Source organism: Typopeltis vanoorti, chromosome 20 (genome assembly GCF_054136105.1).
Source record: "Typopeltis vanoorti isolate ZY-2024b chromosome 20, IOZ_Tvanoo_1.0, whole genome shotgun sequence".
In the NCBI taxonomy this organism is placed as follows: Eukaryota; Metazoa; Arthropoda; class Arachnida; order Uropygi; family Thelyphonidae; genus Typopeltis; species Typopeltis vanoorti.
Genome location: NC_143568.1, coordinates 47,150,258 through 47,172,779, shown reverse-complemented (window position 1 = coordinate 47,172,779; position 22,522 = coordinate 47,150,258). Strand labels below are relative to the sequence as shown.

At 37.9% G+C, this 22,522-nt stretch overlaps 1 protein-coding gene across 8 annotated transcripts in view; it reads right to left on the bottom strand.

Moving 5' to 3' along the window:
* LOC150095411 (spermatogenesis-associated protein 6) overlaps positions 1 to 22,522 on the bottom strand; it is a 523,112-nt gene that overhangs the window by 434,526 nt on the left and 66,064 nt on the right. For 6 of the 8 annotated variants that reach the window (XM_090410322.1, XM_090410323.1, XM_090410320.1 and 3 more), the window contains one exon: positions 3,628 to 3,729. In XM_090410322.1, coding sequence (XP_090266448.1) covers positions 3,628 to 3,675 — 48 coding nt within the window. In that variant the 5' untranslated portion in view covers positions 3,676 to 3,729. Of the gene's footprint in view, positions 1 to 3,504; positions 3,730 to 8,882; positions 9,089 to 22,522 lie in introns of those variants that run through there. The other 2 variants (XM_090410321.1, XM_090410325.1) reach the window with 2 other exon arrangements.

Sequence of the window (22,522 nt, the reverse complement as noted above, 5' to 3'; positions counted from 1 at the left end):
ATATGCTACAGTTTACTGATTAGAATTCCATGTGGTCCAGCAGTATCACTGTAAACCCATTACCCTTATCCAGTTCAGTCGTCACTGTGTTATAAAAAGTGAGCAAGTTACTGAGGCATAATCTACCCCTCACAAAACCATGCTGTCCCACATATAGTATCCCATTTTCATCTATCCATTCCTGCATTTTTCTCTTGACTACTTTCTCCAAAACCTTGACAATGACTCCTGATATGCTGATCAGTCAGTAATTTGCAACAGCAGTCTTGGAACCTCCTTTCTGCAGTGGAACTATTTTCCCCTCTTTCCACCCCCTCAGGACTAACCCAGACTCGAGATTCAAATTAAACAAAATGGTCAAGGGCACTGACAATTCTTTAGTCGCTTCATGTAAGACATGAGCTGGTATACTATCCAATCCCACAGAGGTATTCACATTAAGATTTTGTAATATACTATTCATCTCCATTTCATTCACCTCAATTCAAGTATAAGCTTTTTGTTCCTTCATTCCTGCAATATCACCACCTGGATGATATACTCTTGCAAAGTGCTCGCTCAGTAATTCCACTATATCAACTGATTCAGTTACCTCCCTACCATCGGCATTCCTTAAAATCATTCTGCCATATACATTTTTTCTTTTACTTGCAGCATATCGAAAAAACTGTTTGGGATTCTCTTTAGCTTGCATGGCTAATTTCCTTTCATAATCAGCTTTTGCTTTTCTTACCACACTCGTTACCCTTCTGGCATGTGCTTTATACTGTTCGTGTGCCTGCAGGTCACCTTTCTCCTTAAATTCCCTCCACAGTTGTTTCTTTTTTTTGCAGCTCAAGCTTAATGGTATTTTTCATCCATTTAACCCTCTACTTGATTTACTATCCAGACTTTAGGTATACAGTCAGCCATTACCTCCTTCAAACGCTCCTTTACCACTTCCCATGCATTATTGCAGTTTTACATGCCATGGCACTGAACCAAGCAATCTCCTAAGCTTGTCATACTTACAAGCCCTCTAATTCCACATGTACCCTGTCTTAATTGAAAATTCCACGCATTTAGCCACCTCCAAGGTCAAGACCTTATGTATTATTATTATTATTATTATTGTTCCGGGAAACTCCAAGGAGTCGACAGACCCATCGAGGGAGGCCCTAACATCATGTCAAGAACAACTATTCAACATTCACACAGTATCTATCATACCTTGCCTTGAACTCATTCACGGTCGTAGCACCCACAACAGACTCTGGAAGCTTATTCCACTCATTTACCACTCTCCAAGTAAAGAACCTAGCTCTAACACCCTTGTCAACCACGCTCTTGCCCAGCTTCCATGCATGGCCCCTAGTCCTCCCACCACCAGTCATATTTTCAAAAATATCTTCTGGATCAATCTTATAAAAACCCTTCAGTAATTTGAATGTCTCAATCATATCACCCCTCCTTCGCCTATCGTCCAATTTCTGCAACCCACAAATCTTCAACCTATTCTCATAAGGTTCATTCCACAGACCTGCTATCATCTTGGTCACTCGTCTCTGGACCCTCTCCACTTCCTCCCCATCACGAAGAAACCCTGGTGCCCATAGCTGGGCACAGAAGTCCAGATGGGGTCTTATCAAGGCTCGATACAGAGGAACAACAACTTGTTCGTCTCTGCATGTTAAAGTATTTTTCAGAAGCCAAGTGATTTGGTGAGCTGTTTTAGTTACTTTTGCAATGTGCCCCCTAAACTTCAACTCCCTATCCACCAACACTCCCAAATCCCTGGCCTCATCAATCTCCTGGAGTATGATTCCACCAATGCGATATACTGCTGCTATTCTTTTCACCCCAAAGTGCATAACCTTACACTTTGCCACATTAAATTCACATCCATTTTTCCTAGCCCAGTCCTCCAAACTATCCAAATCATCCTGTAAAATTTTGACATCTTGTGCACTCACAATTGCTCTACCCAACTTTGCATCATCAGCAAACAAGTGAACACTTCCTCTCAGATTCTTTCCAATATCATTGATGAACAAATTGAAAAGCAGTGGTCCAAGAACAGAGCCCTGTGGCACTCCACTAGTCACAAGACGTCTTTTAGACTCCACTCCTGAATAAGCCACTCTTTGATATCTCTCCTTCAACCACCCTATTATCCATCTCACCAACCCTATATCTATACCCATCTGCTCCAGTTTACTGACTAGGGTTCCATGTGGTATCCTATCAAAGGCCTTGGCAAGGTCCAGTAGTATCACTGTAAACCCATTACCCCTATCCAGTTCAGCCGTCACTGTGTTATAAAACGTGAGCAAGTTACTGAGGCATGATCTACCCTTCACAAAACCATGTTGTCCCCCATACAATATCCCATTTTCATCTATCCAATCCTGTATTCTTTTCTTGACTAATTTCTCTAAGACCTTGACAATGATTCCTGATATGCTAATCGGTCGGTAATTTACAACAGCAGTCTTGGAACCACCTTTATGCAGTGGAACTATTTTCCCCTCTTTCCACCCGCTCGGGACTAACCCAGACCCGAGACTCAAATTAAACAAAATGGGCAAGGGTACTGACAATTCTTTAGCTTCTTCTCGTACAACACGAGCTGGTATACCATCCAATCCCAAATATACTCTTGATTGATGGCAACCTGGTCATATTTAATACAGTAAAATTCTCAGATGCAAAACATTGACAAGAATAAGTTGCCAGTTTACTACAGGAGTATTCATTTGGATGAAAATTGTTTTATTCGAAGACTGGTTCTTAAATTGTTTTATTCCAGAAGTATGTGCCTACTGTCTTGAAAAAAACATTATTTTAAAATTCTATTGCTGCTTGATCGGACTGATTAAGACTTGATTTTCCGAAACAAAAGAGTTGTAGAAGAAGAAAGGAATAATGAGGAAGATGAAGAAGCGAAATCGTTAAAAAAATTTACTGTAAAAGGATTAGCTGAAGTATTTTCTAAACTAAATCAAGGACTTCAGCTATTCGAAAATATGGATCAAGACAGTGATCGCTTTGCCAAAGTGGAAAAGCAAATTCGAGAAGCAGTCAGATGTTATCGCGAAATATATGACGAAAAAAGAAAAAGCCCAACAGACAACATTAACCGATTTTCTGATTAAAAAAGCTATTCCTGATCGCGAGAAATAACAATATCGTCCAAACGAGTGACAGTTACTCACCTGTTTAATTTTAATTAAAGACACCGTTAATAAGAGTTTTTGTTTATGTTTATGTTAACTAATATTTAAAGGAATTTCAAATTAAAGTAAGCGCACCATTTTTGATATGTGTTTATGTATTTTTTTTCTTATATTTTTCTTTCTTAATTTTGTATTTATGTATTTATATGTATATGTGATAATAAATAATTTATAAATGTTTATGTAAGTTTATACATTTTAACCGTTTTAAATTAAATAGAAACCTAATTTATGAAAATATTATAACAGAAATCAAACAAACCAAGAATTAAAAAAGTCCTCGACTTACGTCAGAATCGACTTATGAAAGAGACGTTGGAACGGAACCCCATCGTAAGTCGAGGACTACCTGTATACAATATATTGTAGAAAGTCTTAGAAGTATGCCTTAGGTGTACTACATGTATCTTACAGCATGTATTTTAACATCACAAATACATTTCAGTGTCTTCTGAGGCATTCTGATTCATTCTTCCACAAAACACTACTCCAATTTGCAGAGTTCTTGAATATGCTATAAGTAAATAAATAAAAATTTAACAAAATATGAATAAAATAAACATTTTCAAATAACGAAAAACTATAAAATACATATTATTCTGTATACATTGCATCCATGTATGCATTCTGCATACATGGACACAAAATGTGCAGTGGGAATTTAAAATTTGTGCACTTAAAAGTATTATACACAGAATACAAAGATATTTAATTAATTCGTAATTGTCACACTCTCTGGCTCTCTTCAGCTTCTTTGAAAATTCCTTTGTACATACTTGTGCATGTTACAACTGTGATTCAGGTTCAAACTTGTATTACAGTGGAGAAAAAAGCTTTGGTTAAATCCAGGATGATGTTCACTATAACAGTAAAGTTAGACATGTGTTCCTTATTACGAAAGAGTAGATTTATACAACCATTATATTAGATAACCATATAATTATGTAGCCATATATTATATAGCTACAGCATTACATTATATATATATATATATATATATATATATCAGGAGTGTATATGCAGGGTATACTTGGTGCGGTGCACACCCATGGAATAGCAATATCTCCAAACAGGAATAAATGCAATAATTTTGTATTTATTCCTGTTAAAGACTCCCCTAATTGTTTCATGTGATTCCTAAAATTTATTACATTATTTATCGTTTTAATTATCATTAAAATTAAAGAGGACACTTTTCGACTCATAAATATTGCATCACATTTGCATTAATAGCCTGGGTATACGGTCGCAAATACATACACCTTTGAACAGATGTACAGATGGCACAGCTGGGAAAATTCTTAGTGTTCCAGTGGTTTAAAACCACCCAGAAGGTGAGGCAGGGTGTGACTGAGACAATACCACCCAGAAATCAGTGGCTGTGATTGGTTATTGTGTCAACCAATCCAATTGTACATTGTCATTTGTCATGAGCTGCTGTTTTTATTTTCTGAGTTTCATCTGTTTTGTGTGCTTGAAGTGTGTTTAGGACAGCGATATAGACAAGTTTGTTACATATAATTTTCTATAAATAATTTAAAATTTTTTGCCCTATTTACAATGGGAAACAGTGTTCATGATCTACTGAATGGCCCATTTTCTGCCAGAGCTTTTGTGGATTGCATAATTGTAGTCAAAGGAGGTAGGCCTTGTCCTCCTCCTCCAAATTATGCATTTGAGTAATTCAAATATACCAACCAAATATATATTCTCCTTCATTATTGTTTTTTAATATATCTTAATAACAAACACTTAAATCTTAAAGGCAATGTCCCTCACCCTATGCAGAAAGTATTCAAAGATAATTGCATTGAGACAATTAAGATGACCACTGTGCATTGTTAAAACTTTCATACATCGGTAAAAATGCAATCATACAGTGAAATTGACATGAATTTTGTAGTGAAGGTTGCATAACCCACATAACAGCACACCCAACCGAAATGGGCACATGATGCCACTGATATATATATATATATATATATATATATATATATATATATATATATAGCAATATGCAGCCACTCCTAGCTAAGTCATCCCCATTCTCCAAGTATGGCCTTTTTCCACAAATGGTGCTCTGGCAGGGTGAGTACTGCATCTTTAAATGCATACCTTCCCTAGTTGTGAGGAAATGCCAACCAGACCTATACGTAGTAGATGTCTTTAATCATCCAGTGAAACACCACCACCCACTCACTCCTTTTTGGAGGCAAGAAGTGACATTTGCCATGTTCCATCTCTACATGGGCTGTTCAATAAATAATAAGACTAATTTTACTGTGGCGAAACCACTCATCACAATATTAATATTGTGCCATAGTGTCACGTGACTAAACGCAAGCTTGTTTCGGCGTGCCTACGAGGCGTGCCTACGAGGCGTGACCAGTCTTCGAAATGGAAGCGTCCTTGGAACAGCATTATGCGATTAAATTTTGTGTGCATTTGCAAAAATCGGCATTGGACACTTTTAACATGATACGCGAAGCTTTCCACGATGAAGCAATGTTGAGGGCAAATGTTTTTCGCTGGCATAAAACTTTTAAGGAAGGAAGGCAAAATGTGGAAGATCTTGAATGTGAGGGAAGACCTTTAACGTCCATCACAGAGACAATGATCAACACTGCAGCGATTATAATCAAGCACGTAAAAAGGAAGCGTCCATTGCTGAAGAATGGCTTCTTATTGCACCATGATAATGCAAGGCCACATATTGCTGTTTGTGTAGTGGATGTTTTGCAGAAGAACAACACAGATATCCTACCACGCCCTCCATACAGTCCTGATCTCACACCGTGCGATTTCTGGCTGTTTCCTCAGCTCAAAGGAAACAGCCAGAAATTCGAAAGCAACAAAGCATGTGTAAAAGCTGCAGAGGCGGTTTTGAAAGAACTCTCAAAAAACGGACTTTCACATGTGTTTAAGAAGTGGACGCAACGTTGGGACAAATGCATCACATCTCACGGTAGTTACTTTGAAAAAGACCATGTAAATGATGACGATTAAAGGTAATCTGTTTTCTGTATAAATGTAGTCTTATTACTTATTGAACAGCCTACGTAGAATACGGTTTCTGGATTATGTCTCCATCCCACTCCATTTTCTTTTCCTACATACAGCATCGGTGAAAGCCTCCAACTCTTGCTCCCTTCTTTCAAATATTTTAATCAGGGAACCAGTACCTCCTCCATTCAAGGGTACAGTTGTAAAATGGTTTCTGCAGGCTGGCCACTAGTTAGTACACAGAACCAAACCTGATGGTAACTCTTCAGGAGGATTCCCAATCAACTGGTGAATAATCCTGCTGCAGACTCCTTTGTCAGGTTGTCTGGAGGATGTCTGAATGAATAGGTTGCAGGGGGCACTGTTCAATGCCGTACTTGGAATGAGATCTGGTTATCTCCTGTGAGAGAGAGTGATTACCCCTGAGTCCATCAACCTCTGCTACATGTTTCCTTTTTTTTAATTTTTCCATTCTGTGTTTACTCATGACTGGGTTCAACAAATACAAAAAATCACAGTGTCACTGAGGCTAAAAAAAAAAAAAACCTCCAAAAAAATACCAAAATCACTTCAAAAAATTGTAAACAATAAAAATACATCCTCCTAAAAAACCTCAAAATTCCCCCACAATAAAAAAAAAATCTGCATGGACTTCACCAACATCAGAGGTCTTAATTCTAATATCAATGATGTGCACCACTACGTAGAGTCATCAAAATCTGATATACTATTTATCACTGAACAACAACTGCCATCTTCTACATCTTACCTTAACTTCCCTCATTACATCTTCTATGATGCCTTTCACAGGAAGGGTGGAACCTATGCTTTTGTCAGGTCTAATATCCCATGCCACAGTGGATTTGACCTGGAATCCCCTTTATATGATCTGCTCTGACTCAAGACCTCCCCTTTACTTTGTTGCCTTTATTCGCCGCTTCTACTACTACTCCAAACTCTGATGATTTCATTGAACTCTTTAACTAACCATCTCTAAAAGTCAATCACGTATAATCTAACTACCCCAACAGCAAGATAATCTTTCTCAGTGAATTCAACATCCAACATTCCAAATGGCTTCCCTTCTCCAACTTCACAGACCAAGCTGGTAAAGAAGCCAAACTGTTTGCTATCAGCAGTGATCTAATTGAAGTCCACAAATCCACCACAATTCCAGATAATCCTCTTCATTCTCTCAACACCTTGGACCTTTTTTTAAAGTAACTTCTTCCTCCAAATATACTGTTGGTGATAAATCTCTTTTTGGCTAGTCTGACCATAACCTTTTCCATGTATCTTTTGCTACAGATCAGCCTCTCCCAGTCATTCTTAGCTTTCTCTGTGGCACTACAACAGTGCCAAGTAAGATGACCTTCAGGACCCTTATGCATGATTTCGATGGCCTAATTATTGCTTCCAATCCTACCATCTGCTCTGATCTAATAACAAAAATTATTCTCACTGGAATGAATGCTTTTATTCCCTACTCCACTCAAAATCCTCGACCTTTATCCAACTAAATCTTTGGTTCTCCAATAACTTCTCCAAAGCTGTCCAAACAAAAAATTCGACATATGCTCAGTGGCTCCATTTAAAAATTCCAGCCTCTCACTCAGCCTATATTACAGCTCATAAAAACTGCAAAAAAAAAAAAAAAAAAAGTCATCAACAAATCCAAAGAAGACTTTGTAAGGGCCAAGTATACTAAGCTTGTCTCCTGTCCTAATGGCAGTTGTGTCTTCTGGTCACTTGCCAAGTCTGTGGGATGTGACCTCTATACTTCCATGTTTACACCTCTCTTACATCTTGATGGTACAATGGCAACATCTTCCAGAGGAAAAAACCATCTGGCATCAGTTTTTTTCTTCCAACTCTTGCATATACGACCAAGGAAGAACTTCCTCCTACCAGTCCACGAACTATTCACAGTATGCCTCCTCTGAAATTTTACAGGACATCAGAAAAATCCTCAGCAGCCTTAATACCAATAACTCTCCTAGCCCTGATGGTATTCTTCCAGTTGTACTAAAAGCTTATGCTCCAGAACTCATACCTGTCCTGCATCATCTCTTCAAGCTGTCATACTCATCTGGCATCTCTTCCAGGCTGTGGGATAGCTTTTGTCCATCCTATTCCCAAAAAGAGAAATAAAAGTCAGCTATTCAACTATCACCCCCCATTGCTCTGACCTTAATACTCTCAAAAATAATGGAAAAAGTCATTAATACCAAACTGCATCACTACTTGAAGACCCACTGGTTACTTAACCCAGTGTTAGTAAGGTGGAGTGTCACAGACTCAAAAGATTTTAAATTGACTATAACTTTTTACCAATGCATGGCAGTGAGTCATGCCTCAGTATAGCTTCCCCTCCCGTAACCTGCTACTCGATGCCATAGATGACAGGCTGTTGCGCACAAGCAAGTTTAGTGTGAAACCCCCACCTTACCACTTTTGTTACATTTTCCCACCTTACTAACGCCGGGTTAATAATCACCAATATGGATTCTGCTTGGTGTGGGGTGCACAACCACAGCAGACCTCCTTGATAAAGCCTCACTCACCTCTGGATACAAGTCATGGAAAAGTTAAAAGAAACTTAAACGGTCACATAGCAAAAGTTCCAAGTACAACTCAGAGGATAATTGCAATGTTGAAACGAACCTTGACATAAGGATAAGGAAGTCATTTTCCCTCTTTATAAGGCTTTGATAAGACCACACCTGGATTCTTGTGTGTAGATCTGGTCTTCTGGGTTCCAAGGGGATAAAGAAGCTGTGGGAAGGGTGCAAAGAAGAGTTACTAAGATTATATCCAGATTATAAGATTTAGATTATGAGAACAGATTGCAAGAATGTGGATTACAGACTGTGTTTAACAGGAGAAAGAGAAGTGATATGACAGAGGTCTAAAAACTTCTGAATGGGTGTTATAAGATATTATCTGATGAAATTTTTTGTTATATGGAAGGTAGGGAGAGAACACAGGGTCATCCATGAAAGTTAAGTTTGTTTGCAGTCAAGAAGTGGGGTGAGAGTAAGGTTTTTCTCTCACAAAGTAGTGAGTGAGTTTGCCTTTACGGGTAATGAGTGCATCTAGTATGAATGAATTTAAGGGATAACAGCTGGGGTTTGGGTGATTTATAACCTCTCTCGATAAGTCCTTGACAGAGGTGTTGCTATAGCTTTTGCTGCCCAGGACAGTCCCTGAGTTTACCACCCCTTTCAATACACACCAAAAATACTACAAAAAGTCAAAACAACATATAGGGTAAGGTTCAAAGTGCCGCCCTGGGCAACCCCCTCCCCCCCAGTAGCTACACCACTGGTCCTTGACTCCCTGAAGGTCTCAGATAATAATAATAATTTTTAATTCTACTGGAAAGAATTCCCTGGGATTTTTTTTTTAATTATTATTGTTATTTTTTGTTTGTTTTATTAGCTAACTGCTGCTCATTCTGCACTTTTGTTAATCTTACCAAGCACCTTATCTTCCTCTGTGTTGCTCTTACCTTCCTTGTGCTACTTTCATAATGCTTTCTTCTTCAAGGACGTACATGTGCTTCACCTATTCATTCATCCATTTCATACCTACTTTCTTTAACCTCCTAACTTTTGAAATAAATTAAGACATTGCCTCTGGAAAAGATGTCCAAACAGCACTGTCCAATTTCCATCTATTTCTACGTTTCATGATATAACTGCAAGTTATTATTATTATTATTATTATTATTATTATTCAGGTCTCCATGGAGTCAAAAGACTCATCGTGGGAGGTCCTTCCTAAGAAACACAAAGTCTACCAAGACTCATCGAGGGAAGTCCTTCCTAAGAAACACAAAGTCTACCAAGACTCATCGAGGGAAGGTCCCCCTCCTCCCTAAGAAACACAAAGTTTGTCATACCACTCCTTAAACTCATTGACCGTTCTCACTCTCACCACTCCATCAGACAATGCTTTCCATGGTTCAACCACCCTCCATGCAAAGAAACCACTCCTCACCCTCTTGCTCACACCTTTCGTAACTTCCAGGAATGGCCTCTTGTCATCACTCCTTCCTGCTGTTCAACCAAGCGAAAGAACTCCCCAGTGTCAAGCCTGTAACCACCTCTCAACAGTTTAAAAGTCTCAATCATATCACCTCTCCTTCTTCTATCCACCAAACTCTACAGTCCACATTCCCTCAGCCGATCTTCATAACTAACATGGTACAGTCCTGAAACCATCTTTGTTATCCGCCTTTGTACCCTATCCACAGTTAATTTATCTCTATCAAATCCTGGGGACCAAATCTGAGAACAATAGTCTAAGTGTGGTCTAATCAGAGACTTATACAACGAAATGATAACCCTTTTATCTCTGCAGGTCAGTGTCCTTCTCATTATTGCAGCAATCCTCGGTGTTACCTTCACCACCTTTGCGATATGTCTCCTAAATTTCAGGTTTCTATCAATCATCAACTCCAGATCTCGTCTTCCCTACTTCTTCCAGTATAACTCCTCCCATAGAGTATGTAGCATCCCATTGATGTGTCACAAACCTAAAGACCCCACATTTTGCTGCATTAAACTGATATCCACATTCATTTTCCCATCTATCTAGCTTATTTTCTTGAGTTTGTTATAAACATATATCCATATATTCTTATTCTTCTTATTATTATTATAAAGAGAGACATCCAGGGAGTCAGGAACTCATCAAGGGAGGCTAGCTATGCTATTCACACCAGCTGTCATATATGTTCTTGAATTCACCCATGCTACTTACATAAACAACAAAAAGTCAAAACAACATATACGGTAAGGTTCAAAGTGCCACCGGGGCGGACCACATCTACCAGCAATTCATTCCAATCATGCACTACTTTATGAGAGAAAAATCTAGCCCTAACCCACTTCTTGACAGCATTCATTCTCAACTTTCATGGATGCTTCATGTCCTTTCCCCAACCTGCCATGAAATGAAAAATTCCATCGACTGAAATTCCGTATAACCCTTTCAGAACTTTGTAAGTCTCCATCCCCCCGTTTTACTGTTCACTAGTGCCTGCAGCCTACAGTTGCTCAACCTGTCTTCACAAGCTATATTTCAGAATTATGATATCATTTTTGACACTCTCCTTTTGAAACTGCAACCCCCTCTGACACTATAATGAGATCTAATGTTCTTTGATCCCTAAGGGGTCAAAGAACATTAGATCACACAAAGCTCATCAATCTTCCTCAAGCAGCAAGTTCCTTCAGTCACATGCTGCTTGAGGAAGTTGTCTAGCAACAACTCAATAAATTCAGTTTCATTCTTCTCATGTGATTTCATAGCTACCTAATCAATGTTCAGATAATGCAAGTCTTCCATTATGATTACTGTTTTTGCATCCATCGTATTTATTTGTTGATGAATTCTTTGTCACTAGCAACCGATCCACCAGCTGTGTAACAAAACTCCACTGTGTATTTAATCTTGTTAGACTCCACCTCGTACTAGATGGCTTCAAACTCACTGCCAAATGAAAAACTGTTACTAGTATTATAATAAGTTTAGTTTAATACTTTATCCAAGTGTGAGACCTCAATAAAGGTCGAAACCGGTATGAGTAGTGGCCCTTGCCTTAATGCATAGCATTACACATATCCGCAAGGAGATGTGCTTTGCATTATGGGAGATACTGAGATAGGAATGATGAGAGCTTTCTCCACCTTTGCAACGAGTTGCCCGGTGTTGTACTATCTTACCCCAGTCCTGAAGATACTTTCAGGTGCAAACTTTGTTTGCTCACATTTGGATAAAGGATTAAACTAAACTTATTATAGTCTAACCAAGTAAAAAATAAACTCTCAACATCTTTCTCTGAATCCGGAGTAATTTAATAAGGTGGTGCACCCTTTGGCAACTCCTATAGGTTGGGATGACCTCTCATTGCTTCTGTCTTGGTGTCTCCACTACTGGGCCTGGCTCCCACTGACGAGACCTCAATAAAGGTCGAAACCAGTATGGGTAGTGGCCCTTGCTTTAATGCATAGCATTACACATATCCGCAAGAAGATGTGCTTTGCATTATGGGAGATACTGAGATAGGAGTGATGAGAGCTTTCTCCACTTTTGCAACGAGTTGCCCGGTGTTGTACTACCTTACCCCAGTCCTGAAGATACTTTCAGGTGCAAACTTTGTTTGCTCATGCTTGGATAAAGGATTAAACTAAACTTATTATAGTCTAACCAAGTGAAAAATAAACTCTCAACATGTTACTAGTATTGCAGTCATAGGTCTCAACTCTAATTGGATTCAAGATATATCATTAGCAGAACACCCCCTCTTCCCCTATCCTGTCTACCCTTCTTAAAAATACTGTACCCTTGACACTCAAAACCAGTTAATACGTCTGCTTTTGATAGTCAAGTCTCACTAATGCCTACAACATGAGGTCCCAATATATTAACTAAGACAACAAATTTAACTCCTTTGTTTCTGTTACTCCTAGCATTTTTGTACAGATATAATAAATTACAATACCTGCATGCTCTTTTGCATGCAGGTATTGTAATCTTGTCTGTTGTCTGCATGACACAGTTCGACAACCTGCAGATCTCTGTTTTGATCTAGTTCCTTACTTATGCAGATATCGTTATACATGCTTGATAGGTCCGAACCGGACGACATTCTCTCTTCATAATCATCTCCATAATAATAACAATTCCCATCATTAACACAGTTACCTAACATTGTTGCTCTTATACACAGATTCTCACAATTCCTCCCATCAGAATTCAGTTTCCCTGACTCTCTGTGTTAGGTCTTACATTAATTAATATATATATATCTTACAGAAGTCTTCATGCTTCTACTCAGGTGATAACTTCATGATTACTCTCATCAACTGACAGAAGATCTGAAACTTTATTTATAATGACATCCTCTGATGAGATGATCAAATCCAATACCTTCAATCTTTGTATACCCTATGATATATACTGCCTAAGTTGGTTGTCTCTTGAAATTCCAGAAATTCATTCTCTTTGCAAGCAGATAGATTCAAGAATGAATGATAAATAAATCATTCATTGTCTCTTTTTAACTCTATTTATTATTATTATTATTCATATTAAACCTCCATGGAGTCAAAAGACTCATCATGGGTGGTATTCACTATTATACACAAAGCTCATCAAACATGCTTTAAACTCATTCCATGCATCTATATTTGCCACAGTGTCAGGCAATATATCCCACTTACCAAACACTCTCAGTGCAAAGCACCTGCTCCTTATGCCCCTACTCATACCCTCCTTATACAGCTTCCAGGGATGTCCCCCTTGTTCTATCCCCCTCCTTCTCCCATTCTATGAAAACTTTCTTCCACATTAACCCAGTAACAACACTTCCAACTCAAAGGTCTCACTCATATCCCCTCACTTCCTCCTATTCACAAGGCTTTGCAAACTGCATTCCCTCAATCTGTCCTCATATCCCACACCAAAGACAAGCTATGACCTTAGTCAGTCTTCTCTGGACTCTTTCCAATATATCCTCATCACCATGAAAACCAGGGGACCAAATCTATGCATAGTAATCCACACAAGACCTGATCAAGGTTTATGTAATGTGACCTCTGAATTTCAAATCCTTGTTTATCACCACTCCAAAATCACTTATCTTCTCTACTTCCTCCAAAATTTTCTCACCAGGTATATACTTTACATCCTACTGTTGCCTACCAAATTTCAAAACCTTACACTTTGCAACACTGAACCAACAGGTCTATACTGTTGCCCACTTATATAATTGTCTACCTGATACAAAATTGGCTTGATTCCTCATTGCATTCCCCAGTTTTGCATCATCTGCAAACAGTTGGACATCACTTTAATCCCATTCCAATATCGTTAATATAGAAATTAAATAACAATGATCCCAAAACAAATCCCTGCAGCATACCACTAGTGACTTTCCTCTACCAGGATACTGCACTCCAATACACATCTTGCTGATGACAATCTGAGAGCCAGTGGACTATCTAACTAACTAATGTATCATCCAACCCATGGGAGGAGTTATACTGGAGGAAGTAGGAGAGACAAGAGATCTGGGGATGATGATTGATAGAAACCTGAAATTTAGGGGACATATTGCAAAGGTGGTGAAGGTAACACAGAGGATTGCTGCAATAATGAGAAGGATGCTGACCTGCAGAGATAAAACAGTTATCATTCCGTTGTATAAGACCCTGATCAGACCACACTTGGACTATTGTTCTCAGATTTGGTCCCCAGGATTTGAAGGGGATAAATTAACTGTGGAAAGGATACAAAGTTGGATAACAAAGATGGTTTCAGGACTCAACAATGATAGGTATGAGGATCAGCTGAGAGAATGTGGACTGCAGAGTTTGGTGGATAGAAGAAGGAGAGGTGATAAGATTGAGACTTTTAAACTGTTGAGAGGTGGTTACAGGGTTGACACTGGGGAGTTCTTTCGCTTGGTTGAACAGCGGGAAGGAGTGATGACGAGAGGCCATCCCTGGAAGTTATGACAGGAAACTGTGAGCAAGAAGGTGAGGAGTGGTTTCTTTGCATGGAGGGTGGTTGAACCATGGAATACATTGTCTGATGGAGTGGTGAGAGCGAGAAAGGTCAATGAGTTTAAGGAGTCGTATGATAGACTTTGTGTTTCTTAGGGGAGCCTCCCCTAGATGAGTCTTGATAGACTTTGTGTTTCTTAGGAAGGGCCTCCCACGATGAGTCTTTTGACTCCATGGAGGCCTGAATAATAATAATAATAATAACCCCATCTGCTCTGGTTTAGTTAACAACTTGTGGTTTATCAATATATCAAAAGCCTTAGCAAAATCTAAGTATACCATTGTAAATGTATCACCCTTGTCCAATACATTTATCACTTTGTTAGAGTACATAAGTTAGTAAAACATGACCTCCCTTTAACAAACCTATGCAGATAAGCACAGAAAATATTGCTGTTTTATCCTGGCTCTGATTAACCTCTCTAATACGTTAACTACACTACAGATTGGCCTATGATTTGTAGCCTTAGCTTTATCCCACCTTTGTGAAGTGGAACATTTTACCTTCCATCAACTCCTTTGGGACTTGTGCTGATGCTAGACCTTTATTAAATAGATAGGCCAAGGCATATGCTAATGGCCTGGAACATTCTCTAAAGACACATGGTTTTTAATATTTATTTCATGTGCGAATGACAGAAAATGTAAAAGCATATATATAAATGATTAAAAACATATATTTAAAAGAATAGAGATTAAAAGCAAATATTTAAAAGAATAGACATTTTCAAAAAAAAACAAGGGTAAAATAAAAGTGCTACTTGCATAAAATATTATGCTAAAACATAAAATGTCAAATTTGACTCATCCAGTGACTAATATACTTGAAAGCTGTTTCATTACACTGAAACATTAAATCTTCATTAAATCTGCATTAAAACTGCATTAAATCTTCTCAGGTACATATATTATTAATGTCTATTAGGCAACATTGCAGAAGATGTTCCATGGTTTGTGTTTCACCACATGAACAGCTGTCATTGTCTGTGTAGCCCCATCTGACTGACCATATTCTGCTTTGATCTGCCCATTCTGGAATGAAGTCTACTCAATGTCTTCCATCTTTGCCAGTCTAGATGTAAGCAGGAAGGAAGAGCTTCGTTTAAGTTCAGAGCCTCTGGATTGTTCTTGACACATTGTTGACCTTGTATCCTTTATGGAATCAACCAACAGTTCTACTGAGTGAGTAAAACTTTTCCTTGATCTTCGCCTCCTATGTACTGCAACATGTCCATACAAAGGATGCTGTTCATCATTTAGTTGTTGCTTCCACTCATATCTACTCTGTGTTTTCCTTCTGATACGAGGAGATGCAATACCAGACAATGAGTATAGATGGTCAATTTTTGTAGGCTTAAGGCAGCCAGTAATGTGGCGACATGTTTCATTAAGAACCTTGTCAATAATTTTGACGTGTGATGAGCTTTCCCAAACAGGGCTAGCATACTCAGCTGTCGAGTATGCTAGGTGGGGGTGCAAGTCCACAGTACTTGTGGACTTGCACCCCCACCAAGATTATGTTAATTGGTGCAGCATATTATTATGTGTTTGTGTTTTAGCTGCTGACTTCTCTGTGTCGCTTATAATTTAAGGTCCTATCTGGTGTAACACCTAGGTAAGGTGGATAAGGATAATTGACCAATTTCACACCATCCTATTATATATTCAACTCTCTCCTCACCTCCCAATCATTGAGATGGAAAAGACACATTTGGGTTTTACTGGGATTTGGTTTCAGTTGGTTTTTCTTATAGTGAACTGTAAGGACTTCTAGTTCTCGTGTGAGCTGTTTCTCAATGTTATCAAAGGATTTTGTTTGATAAGCTATAGCCAAGTCATCTGCATATAAGAAGGTTCTTGACTGTGGGTTTATAGGTTGATTGTTAGTATATATGTTGAAGAGGAGGGGAGGTGTGAGGGGGGGGGGGAGAGGGTGAATGGTCTACCACAGAGAACACACTTCTCTGTGGTGGACCATTTTTCTGATATGCCATTGCACTTTTTTCCTTGAAATTCAACAAAGAATCTCCTGCTGAACAGCAGCAATCTAAATACCTCCACTAACCAACGCATGGTGATACATCATCAATCTCTATTGCCTTGTTGAGATCTGGCTTACTAACGACTCATATATCTCTTGCTCTCACCATTAAGTCTTCTCTCATTTCTTTCTCTACACTTGAGCTTCTGATTTCACACTGAAGATGAAACCCACTGAACTACTCACTGAATACCTCAATTATGTCCTGTGCAGCAGTTATCAATCCACCACTTTCATCTTGCCAAAATCACTCTTCTTTCTATGTGCCAGACATTGAAAAAACTCCACAGGGTTTCTCTTGGTCTGATTTGCTAATTTCTGCTGTCCTTACCAACTATGTCACTCTCCTGGCCTGCTCTTTATACTTTTTGTGTAACTGATTATTACCATCATTCATTGTGTCACCTCCAAAGTGTCTTCTTCCAGATTTCATGCTTAATCTCCTCATTCATCCATTTGACAACCTTATTCAGCCTTTTGACCTTCAGAATGCATTCACATATTGATGTGCTTAAATATTTCTTTATCAGTTCCCAAGAAGCATTTATTTGCATTCTGCTCAACTTCTCTCATGCCATAGTTCCAAGTTTTTTACTAAGCTTCTCATAATCACCAGTCTTGTAATTCCATATATATCCTTTCCTAGAAGATTTCATATGGTCAGTCACAACCCTGCTAATCACTTCAAGATCAGTCTCACCAACTGAAGGGAAGTGTAAAACTCCACTCACAATCATATCCTGTGATGAAAGGATCAAATCTAAAATTCTTGATCTATCCTTACAGGTCCTCCTCTGCACATTCCCTAGGATAGTTATCTCTCAAGAATTGAAGACAATTATTTTCCTTATTCCCAAATGATATCTCTTCATTCTAATCTACACTGCCATAATTAAAATCACCTATAATGATCACTCTTCCTTTGTTTGCTAACCCAAGTTGTTTATACATTTCTTCATCACCACCCTGCACATTTCCTGGCCTATAACAACATCCAACTAAATATCTCTTCCTGTCAACCTCCATCTCACACCACACTACCTCAAAATCATTGCCAGTATTTTTCTCTTTCATGTCTATCTTATGTGAACATAATTCCCTTTGTCATAAGTAGCATATGCCCTAGCTCCTTGTCCTTTCTAACCTTGCAAAAACACTGTACATACCATTTCTATTCCCCTCAGGATATCATCCTCATTCAACAATGTTTCACTTTTTTTTTCCAACAATTTTTAAATGAATAAACTCAATCAGTGAAACAATTTCATCTTCTTTATTTCAGATGTTCCTGCCATTTGAAAATAAACACAACAGTTCACTTTTAGGCCATAACTTGTTCTACCTAGGCTACCAGCTGGTAATGAATTCAACACCACTATTGCCCTTACTCAATCACCTTTACCACCGCTTACAATATATATCTCCTCAGTCTTAACTACTCCCCTCACATCCCAATCCATTCTATTACTATGATTCAGTCATTACACAAATTCCTTACTACTTCCACCATCCATAGGATATCTGCTCTCCAGCCAAAAGGCTGCAGGTTCGAATCCCTCCATGGGCATGGATGTTTGTGATTGTGTGTATAAATACTAGTGGTGGTGGCAGTAAATGGCATTAGTGTAGATGATGAGTTTTACTGTAGTTGGTGATTTGAAATGGAGAGTTGTAGAGTGAGTGCCCTCTCTCGATGAGTCTTTGGACTTCTTGGAGGTGTCATAATAATAATAAAATACAGGAAAACCTCGCTTAATGCGATTAATTAATCCATCAATTAATGTGCGCTAAGCAAAATCGCATTAAGCGAATGCAATAAACAATAGGAATAATTATAATTCGTCCATCAGTTAGCATAAATTTGGGGAAAAAATACATTATAAGCTATATTAGAGGATAAAGTCTTCAAAGTTAATAAAAATCAATTGCTTAAACTTTTATTTAATCTCGAAACATTTGATTGAGCTACTTTTTTACAAAAAAATTAATAAAAGATGTTTGAATCATACTCGACTTTTTCATCTTGTCATGTAATTTGCGATATCTGGCGATTGCTTTATCAAGATTTTGGCAGACTTTGAAGCTTCGTTCCATATCAGGATCAGCATCAAATAAAATTTCCTTATCATACTCAATATGATTGAAAACTAGCTCAAGTTCTTTTGCAGTTAGCTTCTTAGTAGTAACATTCTCTTGTTGTTCGCACTCATTATCTTCTTCTTCATATGCACACTGTTCTTCTAGTTTAAGGAGATCATTCTAGCTTAACTGTTCTGAATGGGAATCAAGCAAGTTTCTCACATCTTCATTATCCAATTCATTAAATCCAAGTTTTTTCCGATTGTGCTGATTTCTTCAATAATGTTAGATCTTGGATTTTGTGCACAATAAATTAATAAAGGCTTGAGTTTAAAGTTGCCTTCTGCATTGCTTCCTAATAAAAGCATAAAACGATCTTTAGATACTTTGTATCCTGGTTGAGATACTTCCGTTTTAGGTAGGAAAGTTTCTGTTAGCATATGCGTACAAAAGAGACCAATTTCGTCGATGTTGAATATTTGCTGATTTGTCATAATCACCCTCCTGAATTATCCTTTGCAATTCTTCATGAAACTTGGCCACAGAATCTTTATCAGCACTAGGAGATTCCCTTATTCTTACGTTATGCAGTCCAGTTCGATTTTTAAAATGGTCAAACCATCCTAAACTCGCAGTAAAGCTTACACATTCCTTTTGAAATTTGGTCTCTTTCAATGAGATTAAAATATAGATGGCTTTTGCCTGAATATTCTCTGTACTAAGAGGTATTCTTTTTTGGTTATAATCCTCAATCCAGAGTAATAGAAGATGCTCCATCTTGAACATTAAATGGTTCTATTTCAAGTGATCTGCTTTCTTAAAAAAGTAGTAGCAACTTTTCCTTGTTCTTTGCTCTTATTGAATATAGTCCGAACTGTAGACTAGCTGTATCCCAGGTCTCACACAATCATTGTATTACTAGCATTACTTTCATGTCTCTTAATGACTTCCAGCTTTTCCGCTCGCTGCAGATTGGTGACAGAAAAATTTGTAACGTAAAAAATTCATGTTAACTGATTAATCACTCGCTTAAAGCAGGAAATAATATCATTTCACTCAATCACACTAACTGATTATCGCACATACTGAATTTGCGTTAAGTGAAGTTTTCCTGTATCTTCACAATTATGCTACCTATGCTACTGGTATTTTGAAAGTAGGTAGCTTCACATTAGGATTATTATTACAGTACCCTGCATAAAGCCAGTAAACTCACCATGGAAAGCCCACTTAACTAGCAATGTGTCTATCATTTTGAAACCTTCAAATCATTTACACTCCCCACATTCTCAACACATTCTGGCAATGTGTTTCACTTGCATATACTGCTCTCAATTGCAGCAATACAATGTGCAGTCTTTGCAACACCTCCAACACCCTCAGAACTTTAGCTCACTGTCAATCATCATTCCCAAGATCCTGAATCTCATCCAATTCTTGAAGCACAGTTCCACCAATATGGTATTTGCATTTATTCATATTAAAACTACATTAAACCTAGAATCCCACTCATTTGACCAAGCTAAAACTCTATTCAAATCTCCCTGTAGGAAATTCACATCAGCAATAGTCCTTATAATTCTACCTAACTTTGCATTATTAGCAAAGAACTGGAGATCCCCAGTGAATCCAATTTGATATCATTAACAAATTGAGTTAAACAGCTGGAGACCAAAAACAGAACCCTGAGGCACACCATTGGTCACCTTTACAGAGATACTACTGCATCATACACAACTTATTGGAATTATTAAGAAAGCCAATCTTCGATCCAGCTAACGAATCTATGATCTCCCATCTTCTGCAGCTTACACACCACCAACATGACATGTAATATCCAAATGCCTTTGCACAGACCAAGAATATTACTGTAATGAATCTCCCTTATCAAACACATTTGTTGCCCAATCATAAAATGCAAGCAAATCTTGCTAAAACAAGACCTGCCATCAAAGAGAATCCTATGTCCAACTCAATCATTAATGAGTTTCTCCAATATCTGACCACAATTAGATATAAAAAGCAGTCTATAATTAGAAACATCTGTCCTGAAACCATGCCTATGGAGTAGTACGATTTAGCCTTCTTTCCATTCCTTCAGAATCTTTACCACTGCAAGAATTTCATTAAATGACAAAGTCAAGTGCATAATTAACTGTTTTGCACATGCTTTAAAAATACATGGTAATATTTCATCCATTCCTGGAGCAACACTTGGTACACCATAGATTCTTTCACCTCTAATATTTGCTTCCTTTCTTATATGAGCAAAACATCATTTACACCGGCATGATATATGCTGATAAAGGACTCATTAAATAACTCCACTACATCTTTTGCTATGTCCACTTAGTTGCCATTACTATCTACTAGTGCCACCTTTCTATAATTATTTTCCGTCTTGCTTGCCATATATTGAAAGAAAGATCATGTCAAACTCTTCATATGCTGCAATATTTCTTTGTTTACTATGCTCATCAACTTTCTGGCCTGAATTTTATATTCATCATACATCTGACCACTACAAACTATCTCATCTCCATAATAACATCTTTCCCACACTGTTTGCACAATTTCAGTGTTCATCTATCTCCATCTTATTTCTACTTTATCTTTTACTCATTCCCACAGCTTACCAACCCACTGTACTGACATTAGTTGACATCAGTGCTTCACATAATTACTGAAGTTATAATTCCACATATATATGTATATACCCTCTTGTCCTTTTCCCATCTGACCACTTCCCAAACCACACCACATGATCCATCTCATCAACCTGTGACAGTGCTGATAGCTCATTCACAATCATGTCATGTCATGTGAAGATATCAGCAAATTATTATTATTATTATTATTGTATAGATATCTCCATAGGGTTGGAAGACTCATTGTATGAGGGCCATTGTTTACACAATACCTATTATACCTCTCATTAACAGATGTAGCGATGAGTCTTCACACTCCATGCAGGTGCCCATACAATAATAATAATAATAATAATAAACACCTCTGGGAATCCATTCCACCCATTCACCACCCTCCAAGAAAAAAAATCTGGTCCTAACATTCTTGATAACCACAGTCTTATATAATATCCAGGGGTGACTTCTGGTTTTCTCCTTTCCTGCCATGTACCAAAAAAAGTCTGACATGCCAATCCTATAAACCTCCCTTTAATAACTTATATGATTCTATCATATAAGTTATTATACATTGATTTTTCCATTCCATCAATATAGCACACAGCTTGTGATCTCTTCTTCCTCAAGCCCTGTGGTACACCACTGGTTACCTGCTTTGTCCTGGACTCAATTCCTCCATAAACCATTCTTTGATATCTATCCATCAGTCACCATGTTACCTAAATCACCAGATTTGTATTCATCTCCATTTTCTACAATTTATGCAACAGTGTTCTATGTGAGATCCTGTCAAATGGCTTCATAAAATCTAGCAATACAGATAAGTAACCATTTCCCTTATCCAACTACATTGTCACTTTATTATAAAAAGTAAGCAAATTACTAAGGCAGACCTACCCTGCACAAAACCATGTTGCCCCTTATAAACTATCATATTCTTGTCCACCTGGAATTGAATTCTAT